This window comes from Salvelinus sp. IW2-2015, linkage group LG1 (genome assembly GCF_002910315.2).
Source record: "Salvelinus sp. IW2-2015 linkage group LG1, ASM291031v2, whole genome shotgun sequence".
NCBI classification, from domain to species: Eukaryota; Metazoa; Chordata; class Actinopteri; order Salmoniformes; family Salmonidae; genus Salvelinus; species Salvelinus sp. IW2-2015.
The window spans coordinates 5911179-5926918 of NC_036838.1; the positions used below are offsets into that span (position 1 = coordinate 5911179).

The 15740-nt window shown below is 44.6% G+C and overlaps 1 protein-coding gene across 1 annotated transcript in view; it reads right to left on the minus strand.

Moving 5' to 3' along the window:
• LOC139029145 ((E3-independent) E2 ubiquitin-conjugating enzyme-like) overlaps positions 1-15740 on the minus strand; it is a 31932-nt gene that overhangs the window by 4972 nt on the left and 11220 nt on the right. The window contains exons 2-10 of the mRNA XM_070448420.1: positions 8109-8168; positions 7614-7724; positions 5878-5975; positions 5718-5781; positions 4977-5120; positions 4688-4797; positions 2556-2697; positions 779-884; positions 112-466 (exon numbers count right to left, since the gene is read on the minus strand). Of these exons, the coding sequence (XP_070304521.1) occupies positions 112-466; positions 779-884; positions 2556-2697; positions 4688-4797; positions 4977-5120; positions 5718-5781; positions 5878-5975; positions 7614-7724; positions 8109-8168 (1190 nt within the window). The remainder of the gene's footprint in view (positions 1-111; positions 467-778; positions 885-2555; positions 2698-4687; positions 4798-4976; positions 5121-5717; positions 5782-5877; positions 5976-7613; positions 7725-8108; positions 8169-15740) is intronic.

Here is a 15740-nt window from a genome sequence, read left to right on the forward strand (position 1 = left end):
GTGTGGCCTAGCCTGCTACGTTTGTAGCCATTTATATACAATTGTAGTCTGCTACATTTAGTCACATAGCATACCATGAATACAAACGTATTTGACTGATAACTGGCTCACCTGTCGCCGGGCTTGAACTCGCGGGAGAACTTGGTCCTCTTCTTCTTGTGCTTCCTCTTCAGGTTGCGGATGGACAGAGGGATGCTCTTCTTCCTGTTCAGGCCCCCCAGACCGCCGCTCTGCGACGACGCCGTGCTGCTCGCCGATGACGTCAGCGACAAGGTGTCGTCCGTGTCCTCCGCCCCAGCCTCGTCGTCTGCGTCCTGCTCCGTGGGCTCGGGCCATGGGTCAGAGGGAGGAGCGCACAGGGTCAAGGGCTGGAGGGCGTGGTTGGGGCCGTTGTTGGGGTGGTGAGGGCGGGGGAGGGCGGTGTGGTCAGTGGGGTCTGGGTGGGTGTTGTCTGGCTTGAGGTCACCTGGGTGTGAGGGGGGAGAGGACACGGGTGATGGTCGTTGAGTTGGTTTTACATGTATAATTGACTAGTGGTATAAGCAGTGACTTGGGACTGAGCAAAGCATGAAGAATAGATTTTAATTGTGGGGCGAACTACCCTGCACAAGGTGTGCAGTTATCAGATGGCCAGTTATCAGGTGTAGACTGTATGGAGCTAAAATGATTCGACAACTGGAGTTTGAGCTCGTCATCTGTTTAAGTGAGGATATCTGACAAAACATGACAAGGCAACATTTCTGATGACCAACAGATATAAATCAAAATCAGCATGTACCGTAAACACTGTCCGTCTTGTCGGTGGAGTGCTGGTTTGCACCTTGTGTCTCTGCATTCTCATTGGTCTTCTTCACTAACGACTCCTTCTTGAACATTCTTTTCAACTGCAGGAAGGACATTGTCATAGGACACTGACATAACACGAACCATGGCAAACACACAGTTGTTAGTGCATGCAACGAGGGAAGAAAGTTGGATACATGGAGTATCTCTGCATATAGAGGAAACATTGTTTCCAAAAATACAAGACACAAAAAATTGGGACAGGCACGCACAATACCAGTCAAAAGTTTGGACACCTACTCATTCAAGGGTGTTTATTTTTACTATTTCCTACATTGTAGAAATAATAGTGAAGACTTCAAAACTATGAAATAACACATGGAATCATGTAGTAACCAACCACAACAAAGAAGTGTTCACCAAATCAAAATATATTTTACATTTGAGATTCTTCAAAGTATTCTTCCCTTTGCTTTGATGACAGCTTTGCAGACTCTTGGCGCTCTCAAAACCAGCTTCACCTGGAATGCTTTTCCAACAGTCTTGAAGGAGTTCCCACATATGCGGAGCACTTGTTGGCTGCTTTTCCTTCACTCTGCGGTCCAACTCATCACAAACCATCTCAATTGGGATGAGGTCAGGTGAGCCGATGCAGCACTCCATCACTCTCATTCTTGGCAAAATAGCTCTTACACAGCCTGGAAGTGTGTTGGGTCATTGTCCTGTTGAAAAACAAATGATGGTCCCACTAAGCGCAAACCAGATGGGATGGCATACCGCTGCAGAATGCTGTGGTATCCATGCAGGTTAAGTGTGCCTTGAATTCTAAATAAATCACAGACAGTGTCACCAGCAAAGCACCCCCACACCACCTCCTCCATGCTTCACGGTGGGAACCACACATGCATAGATCCTCCGTTCACCTACTCTGCGTCTCACAAAGACACGGCAGTTGGAACCACAAATCTCAAATTTGGACGAAGACCAAAAGGACAGATTTTCACCCATCTAATGTCCATTGCTCGTGTTTCTTGGCCCAAGCAAATCTCTTCTTATTGGTGTCCTTTAGTAGTGGTTTCTTTTCAACAATTCGACCATGAAGGCAGTCTCCTCTGAACAGTTGATGTTGAGATGTGTCCGTTACTTGAACTCTGTGTAGTATTTATTTGGGCTGCAATCTGAGGTGCAGTTAACTTATGAACTTATCCTCTGGATCTTCCTTTCTTGTGGCGGTCCTCATGAGAGCCAGTTTCATCATAGCGCTTGATGGTTTTTGCGACTGTACTTGAATAAACCTGCAAAGTTCTTGAAATGTTCCAGATTGACTGACCTTCATGTCTTAAAGTAATGGACTGTCATTTCTCTATGGTATTTTACCAAATAGGGCTATCTTCTGTATACCCCCCCTACCTTGTCACAACACAACTGAATGGCTCAAATGCATCAAGGAAAGAAATTGTTAATTGAAATGCATTCCAGGTGACTACCTCATGAAGCTGGTTGAGAGAATGCCAAGAGTGTGCAATGCTGTCATCAAGGCAAAGGGTGGCTACTTTGAATAATGTCAAATATATCTTGATTTGTTTAACATGTTTTTGGTTACAACATGATTCCATATGTGTTATTTCATTGTTTTTATGTCTTCACTATTATTCTACAATGTAGAAATAAAGAATAAAGAAAAACCCATGAACTAGTAGGTGTGTCTGAACCTTTGACTGGTATTGTATATATAGAAACAATTCCTCTCCCTTTCCTCCTCACTCACACACCTTCCTGGCTACGGGGTCCTCCGGGAGTCCGGGGGCTCCGTCGGGCCACTCACAGGTGATGTCTCCCTTGGCTGGGAACACGTACAGGGCCCTCTCCCCCAGCTGCCTCTGGGTGTGGTCGTAGTAGCCCAGACGCTTCACTCTGGATCAGAACACACGTATGTAGGGGGGAGCGTGTTAATAGAAGGGTCATTGAAGCAGAAGAATGGGTGTGGCAAGGGATGAGCATCTCTCCATCTTGATACATGTGCTCTGATACGATGCACTAACATTTGTAGCATGAGCACATTCTTTACTTCCATTAGCCCATACAAATGCCTTGAATAACAGATTCACTACATGGAACAAAAAAAAGTTTGTTCTGAAGTGTCTGTCCTATAGCAGAGATAAGATGAGAAAACATGTATTTGTTTTCACATGCTTTAAACCCCTTATTTTTGGCACCTAACAGTCTAAGTCCTGTCCAAGCCGTAAAAATTACAAATTGTATTTGGCCTTACTGCTATTAGCCCATATTAACACATTTCTGGCACTAACAGTCTCCATATACACTACCGTTCAAAAGTTTGAGGTCACTTAGAAATGTCCTTTCATTTTAAAACGCTAATTGATCATTAGAAAACCCTTTTGAAATTATGTTAACACAGCTGAAAACGGTTCAGATTAAAAAGCAATAAAACTGGCCTTCTTTAGACTAGTTGAGTAACTGGACCATCAGCATTTGTGGGTTTGATTACATTTGTGGGTTCGATTACAATTGCAAAAGGGTTTTCTAATGCTCAATTAGCCTTTAAAAATTATAAACTTGGATTAGCTAACACAAAGTGCCATTGGAACACAGAAATGATGGTTGCTGATAATGGGCCTCTGTATGCCTATGTAGATATCCCATTTTTTTTTTTTTTATCTGCCGTTTCCAGCTACAATAGTCATTTACAACATTAGCAATGTCTACACTGTATTTCTGATCAATTTGATGTTGTTTAAAAAAATATATATAAAAAAAAGTGCTTTCATTTAAAAAACAAGGACATTTCTAAGTGACCCCAAACTTTTGAACGGTATCATATACTTCCATCCATGTTTTCAACTTGTACCGGGGGACCTTTAGACAAGTCTTGTGAGACCTGTGGACGTCGTAGAGCAAAATAACCGACGTGTTCATGAGAATCTCACCTTTCCACAGAGGCCTCGTATTAATGTTGTTGCCCAAACTGCTCGGACGCTACAGACAGAAGTTGGCAGATCGGCTGAACCGACTTCAGATGAGTCCCAAGTTGCTTGTGGGGGTCGTAGAGCAAATCATTCGGACGCTACAGACGACATTGTGAGAAGACCGATTTTCGGATGTCTCAGGTTGACGAACACCGCTCTAGCTCTGTCAACTTTCACCGGGGATGCGGAAGTAGTGGATTGAGACGCATCCAATGTAGATCTCAACCTTAAACTGACATATTTTTTATGGGGATATTTTTATTATGCTAAATCAATTTCCGCGGGGGCGTGGACAGCGACTTTAGGGGCTCAATATCGCACAGCTTTGAATATCACCCAGCTCAAAAGCGAATGGTCGTGACCGTTTGGAACTTTACTGAGAAGAGCTGCTCTTTCTCCAGCTCAGACCATAGGCTTACAGTGCAGCTCGCAAAAAATGAACGCGGTCCTTGTTATGAAATTACAACTTCACCCTGTTCATGTAAACATCCAATTAAGACATGCATGCAAGTGTGAGATGTGATTGTGAGGTGTATATATAACGTGTGTAAACCAGATCACCAGAAACAGACTGTTCACACACTGTACATCTATAAAATGGAAAACTGCAGCCTCTATGCTCCCAAGTGTGGATGGATGGTAGAATGAATCTATGAATGCAGGACTCTACAGTGCGATCATTTTACTCTCATATGCGGCTAAATATTTGCTGTGCCACCTGGAATTCTGAAGTGCCAGCGCACCTAGAAAAATTAAGGATTCTAGCTTTAATGTCTCAAATATTTGTCATTACGCTCCTAAAGTTCTTTGTGTGCGCCTACATTTTTCAACTTAGGCACACACGTGCTCTTGTAAAAAAAAAAAAAGGTCAGCGTAGAGACTTGAAATGAACAGACAAACGGGGTGCAGTACAGTACCTGCAGAGGTTCTCCTGTGAGATGGTGGACGGAGGGGGGTAGACGCTGTCCGTGCCCTTGGGGGAGTAACTCTTGGTGATCCACGTCACCTTCAGCTCCGCCACCTGGACCTATGGGGGGGGGGGGGGGGGGGTCACATGAAAACACAGACGAGCATTTAGAGCAGTGACATCACGCGTACTTCAGCAGCTAAGCCTATTATTAGGTGGTATGGTATGTGGTCAGTAAAAACCAGGAAAAACTCAGGGCCAAAGTTTTTGCCTTTGGATAATGTACTACTATATCATACCTCTTCGACCACCACCCTGAACTTGCTCTTCTTGCGGAGTACGGGCTTGACCCCGGAGAGCCACTGGACATTGGAGAAGACTTTGGCCGGCCCGATCAGCACCTGGCCTGGGTAGAAACCATAGGTCTCGTCGAAGAACAGACCCTACCAACCAGGGAGGAGATGCATCTTACTAACACACAGAGGCAGTTTCCCTTAACCAGTCCATTGAGAATCTAAAACAGGTCTGTAACATATCCTGCTGCTCATTGGTCGTTTCAACAAATGACAAGAAAACATAGCTAGTACTTAACAAGCTTGTGGTTTTTATTGTTTTTTTTTTTAATAAGAGAAAGTTAACTGACTACGTAGAAACGGTCGTATTGTTTCTGAAATAACAGCCAAAGTGAACAGGAGTAACACCTAGGTATTCCCAGTCAAAACCCAAACAGTTTCCGAATTAATATTGGACGCACGCCACCTGCTACCTTAAACAAGATTAGGGTCGATTCCATTTAAACTCCATTTTCAGAAACCGGTTTCCTACACTGACCCAGCTCAAATGGAACTGACCCCCAGCCCTGTTACAAAGTATTACACACCTACCTACAATAAGGAGGAAGCGCAAGGCTGTGAGCAGTAAGTTCATTTCATACTGCTTCCACCTAGCCAGCCTTATCAGATCAGTAAAGTGTGGTGGACGAGGGCAGACGGCTACGTTTTCACACAGGGAAAAAACGCAGCTTGTGGCATTTCACCTACCGAGTCGCTGACGTGTGGACAGACGTCGTACAGCTTGGCGCCGTCCTCCACATTCATGGAACACCTGCAGTAGTAGAGAGAAGTTGAGGCTAAGCATGAAGCAGACCGATGTAAATGAAACCGTTTTGAATTGACACTCATACTGGGACAGATTTTGTACCTGGCGCCATTGGAAAGCTTGAGGATTATGTGGTTGGTCAGGTCGTACACCTTCCCCAGCCAGAAGTCGTAGGCTATGTAGTCCCCATACATGAAAGACTAGCAGGGAACACGCATGAAACAAATGATTGAAGCAGAGACATTGACGTGGTACACATACAGTTCCAGTCAAAAGTTCAGACACACTCACTCCCAGGTTTTTATTCATTTGTACTATTGTCTACATTGTAGAATTGTGAAGACATCAAAACTCTGAAATAACACATATGGAATCATGTAGTAACCAAAATATATTTTATATTTGACATTTTTTTAAGTAGCCATCTGATGCTGCACGCCACTCTCCTTCTTGGTCAAATAGCCCGTACACAGCCTGGAGGTGTGTTGGGTCATTGTCCTGTTGAAAAACAAATAGTCCCACTAAGCCCAAACCAGATGAGATGGCGTATCGTTGCAGAATGCTGTTGTAGCCATGCTGATTAAGTGTAAATTGATTTCTAAATAAAATCAGACAGTGTCACCAGCAAAGCACCCCCACGCTTCACGGTGGGAACCACACATGCAGAGATCATCCATTCACCTACTCTGCGTCTCACAAAGACATGGCGGTTGGAAACAAAAATCTCAAATTTGGACTCATCAGACCAAAGGACAGATTTCCACCAGGTCTAATGTCCATTGCTCGTGTTTCTTGGCCCAAGAAAGTCTCTTCTTATGTGTGTCCTTTAGTAGTAGTTTCTTTGCAGCAATTCAACCATGAAGGCCTGATTCACAGTCTCCTCTGAACAGTTAATGTTGAGATGTGTCTGTTACTTGAACTCTGTGAAGCATTTATTTGGGCTGCGATTTCTGAGGCTGGTAACTCTAATGAACTTATCCTCTGCAGCAGAGGTAACTCTGGGTCTTCCTATCCTTTGGCGGTCCTCATGAGAGCCAGTTTCATCATAGCGCTTGATGGTTTTTGCAACTGCACTTGATGAAACCTTCAAAGTTCTTGAAATATTCCAGACTGACTGACCTTGTCATAAAGTAATGGACTGTTGTTTCTCTTTGCTTATTTGAGCTGTTCTTGCCATAATATGGACTTGGTCTTTTACCAAATAGGGCCATTTTCTGTATACCACCTTTACCTTGTCACAACAACTGATTGGCTCAAATGCATTAAGGAAAGAAATTCCACAAATTAACTTTTAACAAGGCACACCTGTTAATTGAAATGCATTCCAGGTGACTCATGAAGCTGGTTGAGAGAATGCCAAGAGTGTGCAAAGCTGTCATCAAGGCAAAGGGTGGATACGTTGAAGAATCTTAAATAAAAAATATTTTTTGATGTGTTTAACACTTTTTGGGTTATTACATGATTGTGTCATTTCATAGTTTTGATGTCTTCATTATTATTCTACAATGTAAAAAATAAAGAAAAACCCTGGGATGAGTAGGTGTCCAAACTTTTGACTCGTACTGTGTGTGTGGGGGGTGTATATCTTTGCCAAAGAATAGAGGAGTAAATTATGTACCACCTTTAAGGCATAGGCTACCACGGGAGATACTCGAGAAGGACAAGACAATTGAATATCCTAATTAAATGAGTATTTATAAGCAAATGGTTCATTAAAATAGAAATCCTAACAAGAACAAATGTAATTTAATAAATCACATGGAAATGCTTCCATCTTGCAACTCCTCTGTGGACATAGGGTGGTCAAGGGAACATTATGGCATCGGTTTTTTTCTTACCCAGATGTGATGTAGGTCTTTACTGTTGACAGGGTAAAGGACACAGTTGGTCCCCACTAGTTTTACAGCACACTCTATGTCGATGTTGGTCACGATGCCACACTGGTTGTCCTGGAAACCACAACCGCAAACAAGACAAGGGTTACCATATCACCATCACCCTACGCTCTATCCAAAAACAAATGCACCAATTTGTGTCGGTGCGTTTTGGTTCTCTATCACTAGTCAACTCCACAAATACCACCTAGGGACAGGTGTTGAATATTAGCATAAGCTACACATACGCCAAAATGTTTACTCAATATATCAGTGTGCTTGCATCAGGCGCCATCTTAACAAAGAGGACATGTAAGCGCTTTCTGATAAAGGCATGTTAGCACATTCTACATCAAACACCGCAGCCTGTACAGTCATCCTGTGTTGGTACGCCGGTCATGTAGGGTGTCATCAGCTAACACAGTGTAGTGATACGACAGGAGAGGGAGCTCGGCTTACGTTAGAATTCATCCGCCGCACAATGTCTCGGATAACGATGGATCGATCTATAAGTTTCAGCTGCAACAGAGGGTGGAGAAAAGAGAGCGGGGGTGAGATGAGAACATCATAGAATACAGAGACAAGACCGACAACTCAAGTGGTCTAATTTCAGCGGTCATTTTAGCATCTGGGTGGCAGCTGGGATGCCACTGGGACCTGGTTACCAAACCAATCATCTCATCTGAACACAGTCTTATGACTGCTGCCTGACACCAATAGTGATATGGCAGCAGTGAGGTAGCCTGTGCTAAATACTAGTCAACCTTTTCCAAACCACAATAAGCAGTGTCTGTAGAGCGCTGCACATAATCCCACCTACACCAAAAAATACATACAACACATTTGATGACAGAACACGAGTGTCTTCAGAAAGTATTCAGACCCCTTGACTTTTTCCACATTTTGTTACGTTACAGCCTTATTCTAAAATGTATGTTTCCCAACCCCTCATCAATCTACACACAATTTACCCATAATGACAAAGCAAAAACTGGTTATACATTTTTGCTTATTTGTAATTTAAAATCCCCCACAGAAATCCCATTTACATAACTATTCAGACCCTTTACTCAGTTATTTTGTTGAAGCATCTTTGGCAGCGATTACAGCATCGTGTCTTCTTGGGTATGACGCTACAAGCTTGGCACCTGTATTTGAGGAGTCTCTCCCAATCTTCTCTGCAGATCCTCTCAAGCACAGGTTGGGTGGGGAGCGTTGCTGCACAGCTATTTTCAGGTCTCTCCAGAGATGTTCGATTGGGTTCAAGTCCGGGCTCTGGCTGGGCCACTCAAGGACATTCATCGATTTATCCTGAAGCCACTCCTGCATTGTCTTGGCTATGTGCTTAGGGTCGTTGTCCTGTTGGAAGGTGAACCTTCGCCCCAGTCTGAGGTCCTGAGTGCTCAAGGACCTCTGTACCTTGCTACGTTCATCTTTCCCTTGATCCTGATTAGTCTCCCAGTCCCTGCCACTGATAAACATTCCCACAGCATGATGCTGCCACCACCATGCTTCACCGTAGGGATGATGCCAGGTTTCTTCCAGATGTGACGCTTGGCATTCAGGCCAAAGAGTTAAATCTTGGTTTCATCAGACCAGAGAATCTTGTTTCACATGGTCATTAGGTGCCTTTTGGCAAACTCCAAGGGGGCTTTCATGTACCTTTTACTGAGGAGTGGCTTGCGTCTAGCCACTCTCCCATAAAGGCCTGATTGGTGGAGTGCTGCAGAGATGGGAAAATCTTCCAGAAGGACAACCATCTCCACAGAGGAAGTCTGGAGTTCTGTCAGAGTGACCATCGGGTTCTTGGTCAACTCCCTGATCAAGGTCCTTCTCCCCCGATAGCTCAATTTGGCAGGGCGGCCAGCTCTAGGAAGAGTCTTGGTGGTTCCAAACTTCTTCCATTTAAGAATGATGGTGGGCACTGTATTCTTGGGGACCTTCAATGCTGCATACATTTTTGGTACCCTTCCCCAGATCAGTGCCTCGACACAATCCTGTCTCAGAGCTCTACGGATAATTCCTTCAACCCCATGGCTTGGTTTTTGCTGTGACATGCACTGTCAACTGTGGGACCTTATATAGACAGTTGTGTGCCTTTCGAAATCAAGTTATAGGAACATAAACAGTGAAAGAAAAGGACGCACCTGAGCTCAATTGAGTCTCAAAGCAAAGGGTCTGAAAAAGGCTGTAATATAACAAAATTATGAAAAAGTCAAGGGATCTGAATACTTTCCAAAGGCACTGTATATAAACAGCAAAAAAAGAAAAAATCCTCTCACTGTCAACTGCATTTATTTTCAGCAAACTTAACATGTGGAAATATTTGTATGAACATAAGATTCAACAACTGAGACAAACTGAACAAGTTCCACAGACATGTGACTAACAGAAATGGAATAATGTGTCCCTGAACAAAGGGGGGGGGGTCAAAATCAAAAGTAACAGTCAGTATCTGGTGTGGCCACCAGCTGCATTAAGTACTGCAGTGCATCTCATCGTGGACTGCACAAGATTTGCCAGTTCTTGCTGTGAGATGTTACCCCACTCTTCCACCAAGGCACCTGCAAGTTCCCAAACATTTCTGGGGGGGAATGGCCCTAGCCCTCACCCTCCGATCCAACCTGTCCCAGACGTGCGCAATGGGATTGAGATCCGGGCTCTTCTCTGGCCATGGCAGAACACTGACATTCCTGTCTTGCAGGAAATCACACACAGAACGAGCAGTATGGCTGGTGGCATTGTCATGCTGGAGGGTCATGTCAGGATGARCCTGCAGGAAGGGTACCACATGAGGGAGGAGGATAACTTCCCTGTAACGCACAGCATTGAGATTGCCTGCAATGACAACAAGCTCARTCCGATGATGCTGTGACACACAGCCCCAGACCATGACGGACCCTCCACCTCCAAATGGATCCCGCTCCAGAGTACAGGCCTCGGTGTAACGCTCATTCCTTCGACGATAAACACGAAGCCGACTATCATCCCTTGTGAGACAAAACCACGGCTCGTCAGTGAAGAGCGCTTTTTGCCAGTCCTGTCTGGTCCAGCGACGGTGGGTTTGTGCCCATAGGTTGACGTTGTTGCCTGTGATGTAAGGCAGGTCCTCACCAGACAACAGGCCTACAAGCCCTCAGTCCAGCCTCTCTCAGCCTATTGCGGACAGTCTGAGCACTGATGGAGGGTTTGTGCGTTCCTGGTGTAACTCGGGCAGTTGTTGTTGCCATCCTGTACCTGTCCCAGGTGTTGTTACATGTGATCTGCCACTTTGAGGACGATCAGCTGTCCGTCCTGTCTCCCTGTCTTAGGCGTCTCACAGTACGGACATTGCAATTTATTTCCCTGGCCACATCTGCAGTCCTCATGCCTCCTTGCAGCATGCCTAAGGCACGTTCACACAGATGAGCATGGACCCTGGGCATCTTTCTGTGTTTTTCAGAGTCAGTAGAAAGGCCTCTTTAGTGTCATACGTTTTCATAGCTGTGACCTTAATTGCCTACCCTCTGTAAGCTGTTAGTGTCTTAACGACCGCTCCACAGGAGCATGTTCATTAAATGTTTATGGTTCATTGAACAATGGGAAACAGTGTTACAAAACCTTTACAATGAAGATCTGTGGAGTTATTTGGATTTTTACGGATCATCTTTGAAAAACCGGGTCCTGAAAAAGGGCCGTTTCCTTTTTTTGTTGTTGCTGAGTTTAGTACAAGGTATGAAAGTCGACTTTGACCGCAACTTCACCCTGCCTGGTCTCGCTCATCCGAATGACACACAAGGTCGTACAGAGACAACGCACTGAGTTTATTCAGGGATCTCTGGGGAAGCGGGGATAAGAGCATTCGAGTAGAAGATCAACATTTGCATGTCAGAGGGTTCAGTTCAGTCTCACTCTCGGCACACACACACAGAACTGGGAAAATACTGTTGGAATGATGCCCTTGTTAATCTACAAAACGTCACAGAGAATAAAATACCACCACTGCAGCAGGAAAGTGGCAGTTTAAGAGAGGCACTACTAATTATAAATTATCTATATACCCTGGCAGCCCTATGTACAGCAATAGCCTAATAATAGGTTGGTGGGTAGATAAAGGGATAGACAGATGGATGAATGAATTGGTATACAGGGAAATTACTAAATGAAATCAGAATTTACTGGGTGGAAGTAATCAATGAGTGAATGGAGAAAGGAGAATAAATAGGGTTGGGACTGACTGGGTAAGGCTGTAGCTGGGTCTTGTCTAGATGAGATCCATCTTTTGCAAATTTGACCAAATATTTTTAAGCATTTTCACTAACCTTAACCTAATTCTCCTAACCTGCTGCATAAGTTCACCTAACCTGCTGCGTAAGTTCACCGAAAAGTCAATTGACAAAAGCTGCATCTCTTCTAGACAAAACCCAATAATGAAAGGGGGGGGGGGGGGGGGGGGGGGGGGGGGCACAGATGCCTTATGAGGGATGACTGGGAAACCCTGTGCCTCAAAGCACCATTCTCCTGTTAACACACTTGGTGAGATGAAATGGTTCAGAATGTTGCAGGGAGAAATGCAATGAAGAACAGACATACTCCTTGAAAGACCATCATATCTGTTCTACTCCATACATTTCTGAAACAGACAATACCTTTCAAAACAGATTCCCAATAAGATACAGTAACGCAAAATAGCCTTTACAGTCTGTATTCCTCACAGTTTTAGCTATAATTTAGGCGTATCTATAATCATCCACCATGTCGATGCGGTAGACGAACAGGACTGGGGAATGGGAATTACACACAGGAGAACAAACAGACCACGCAACAACAGAACCACTCGAGAGTCAAATCAGCATCGTTGCGGTCTATTCCATTTTCCACGTGATGACACGTACTGTTCTCAAAATGTGGGGAGACAGAGCGCTCTTCAAAGGCAAGAGGCATTCAGTAAGCCAGGGATAGGCTAGTGGTGGGGTGGCAACATGCTCCATAATACTAAATCAGTGTAATGTGGCTAGCGCTAGTAGCGTCAAGCTGCTCCTCCGGCTGGAGTTCGAATGGGTGGCAGCTGCCAGCCGGATGCCATCACCTACAATAGAATTCTGGAGGAGAGAGGAGAGAGGCAGGACGAGAGATGATTAGGAGGAAGAAGAGATGAGAGAAAATTAGGAGGGAGGACGTGTGGTTATGAAGTGGAAGGGAAGGGTGCGAGTGTGTGTTAGCCAAAATTGGACATTACGGAGATTTTCTTTTAAAAGCAATTACTCTTGTATTCCTGTATCTCTTGTACACACAAACACCACAATCTGATTGGGCTAGGCCAGCTGCAGCTATCTCCATGTTTTCAGGCTCTGCTGTCTGGACTATAACCTTACTCCTGTAAATTGTGGGGCGAGGAGGAGGCGGGCAAGATAGGATCGACGCTCCATTTACACACAGCGCCGTCTTAGCAGTCACACCAGTCCCAGTGTAGAGGCTGGACACACTCATGCATGCACACTTACACAGATAGGCCTACACTGAAGCATGCGCACACAGTCCCTTGTGTGTGTTTAGTGATTCTAACTCTGCCATGGAGAAGAGGGGTCAGGCAGCCTCCGGATGCACCAACTGTCTCGCTGCGTAGGAACCACGAGGCTAATATCAATACATACTCAACCAAATATGACGGAAGCAACCATGTGAAGTACTAAGATATGAAATTACAATAATACAATAGGGCCCCGCTTTCCAGAAAGCATATTCTACCATGACTATTTTCTAGCTATCAAAACACTGCAGTTTAGCTTAGTTATCATTCATTATTCATAGTACGCTTGTAACACAGTTGCGGTTCCACTCCCAGAAATAGTCAGAGGGAGAGGAGGACAGGATGAGAGGGAGAGAGCAGAGGAAGGGTATACAGTCACTGATCTCATCTCATATAGAAGTGCAGAGAAAGAACGGCATGAATATCCTCCCTCTCACTTTTCTAGTCTTTGCTTTTTTCCCTTCTCCCCCGGGCCACCAAAGGAAGCTATTTCCTAGAGATGTCACCACTGACTGTCTCATCTGTTGCCTGCCTGTTCACTGCTCAATGAGCTGATCTGTGCCTCGCCGCATCCTGCACAAATCACTGCTCCTCCTGTGGGCGTGGAACACACACACACAGTATTCCATTTGTATGCATAATCAGATTGCGCAAATCCCAATTGCTCATGTGCATACATAAAACTATCACACATTACAATGCCTATGTGCAATACATAGACTATGGGAAACTACCAACAAAGAAAACACACACACACAGGTTTTCCCCTTGTCTCAACAATGATCCTAAAGCTAGAAATATCCAGGGGGAAAACGCTGAAAATATCCTTGGTCTGTGTGTGTCACATGTTGGACGACTGCCTGGTCGACACGATAGCGTTGCTCAGGAATTCAGTGGAAACACCTGTGTGTATTGGAAAGAAACCCCGGTATTGGCGTCTTTTGTTCAGTCACCAGTAACTGTCCAATAACAATGGCTGTTAGTCAGCAGCACAGCGTCAAGCGGCAGCCTGGAAAACAGCAGGCTGTTCTGTAAAGGTGGGGGGGGGGGGGTCTTTCTCATACACACTAGTGCCAACACGCACACAGTGTACTAGAACACACTAACAAAGCGGACATCTCTCTGAAGGGGCGAGCTAAGCTGTCAGGCTAAAGGCTAACAAAGCAGATAAGTTCCTTTGTCTCATCTCAAGGATGGAGAGTTTGTTGATGACATCACCTTACTGTTTTACATGGTGTGGTTGCCACAAAAAAACAAAAACATCTTGAAATGGGGTAACGGGCAAAAAAAAAACTAGTTTGGGGAACCCCTGTGATGGACAATGGAAAAGCCTGGGGCTCCGGCAAGTAGCCACTGCTTGCAGTTCTCGGCTACATGTTACCATGTCTCATCTCAGGGATTGAGAGAGTGCCGGTGTAATATAGACAATGGACTCTGATGACTGACAGACAACCTTGGCTGGCTGCAAACCCTCCAATCACAAAGCACCTGACAACTGATGCGTCCTCTCCTTCCGTGTCGAACTAAGCCTGCAACTGTGTTGACAGTGATTGATCAACAAGTCCTTTTGCATGCTGAACAAACCCAGGCAATATCAGCTATACCCCTGTATATAGACTTTTTGTACTGTATTAGTGACTGTATGTTTGTTATTCCATGTGTAACTCTGTTGTTGTTTGTTTCGCACTGCTTTGCTTTATCTTGGCCAGGTCGCAGTTGTAAATGAGAACTTGTTCTCAACTGGCCTACCTGGTTAAATAAAGGTGAAATTAAAAAATATATATATAAAATAGTCATTTACAAAATTAACAATGTATTTCTGATCAATTTGATGTAAATTCAAAACGGACAAAACCCTCTTCCTGGTGATCTACTGTCCTGTAGCTTCAATCCAACCCTCTTCCTGGTGATCTACTGTCCTGTAGGTTCACTCCAACCCTCTTCCTGGWGATCTACTGTCCTGTAGGTTCACTCCAACCCTCTTCCTGGAGATCTACTGTCCTGTAGGTTCACTCCAACCCTCTTCCTGGAGATCTACTGTCCTGTAGGTTCACTCCAACCCTCTTCCTAGAGATCTACTGTCCTGTAGGTTCACTCCAACCCTAATTTAGCATAATAAGTAGAATCAGGTGTGTTAAATTAGGGTTGGACTGAAAACTCACAGGACAGTAGATCTCCAGGAAGAGGGTTGGGCAGCCCTGGTCTAAACCTTAGATTTTTATTTGATTTTTAGATAAATATTGATATATTACTAGCTTCAAACACTGAACCTGCAAAAATGACATTCCTTAGTAGGTGATGGTAATTTCAGATTAAAAGTGTGTGTGGGGGGGGGGGGGTGGTAGACACCCAGTTTCCCTTATGGCTCGGCAGACAGGCAGACAGGCAGAGATCCGCTCAGACAGATCCAGCTCATGGGCTCCATCAGCAGAATATTTGAATTTAGAATGGAAAATTAAATGTAATTTATGCAACAAATGTTAGTGCATCGAATCGTATCGCATTGAACGTTCCTCTAATCAAACCGAATCATTTCAAACTAAAACGTTTCGTTCCTGCATCACATCGGAGCCCATGTATCT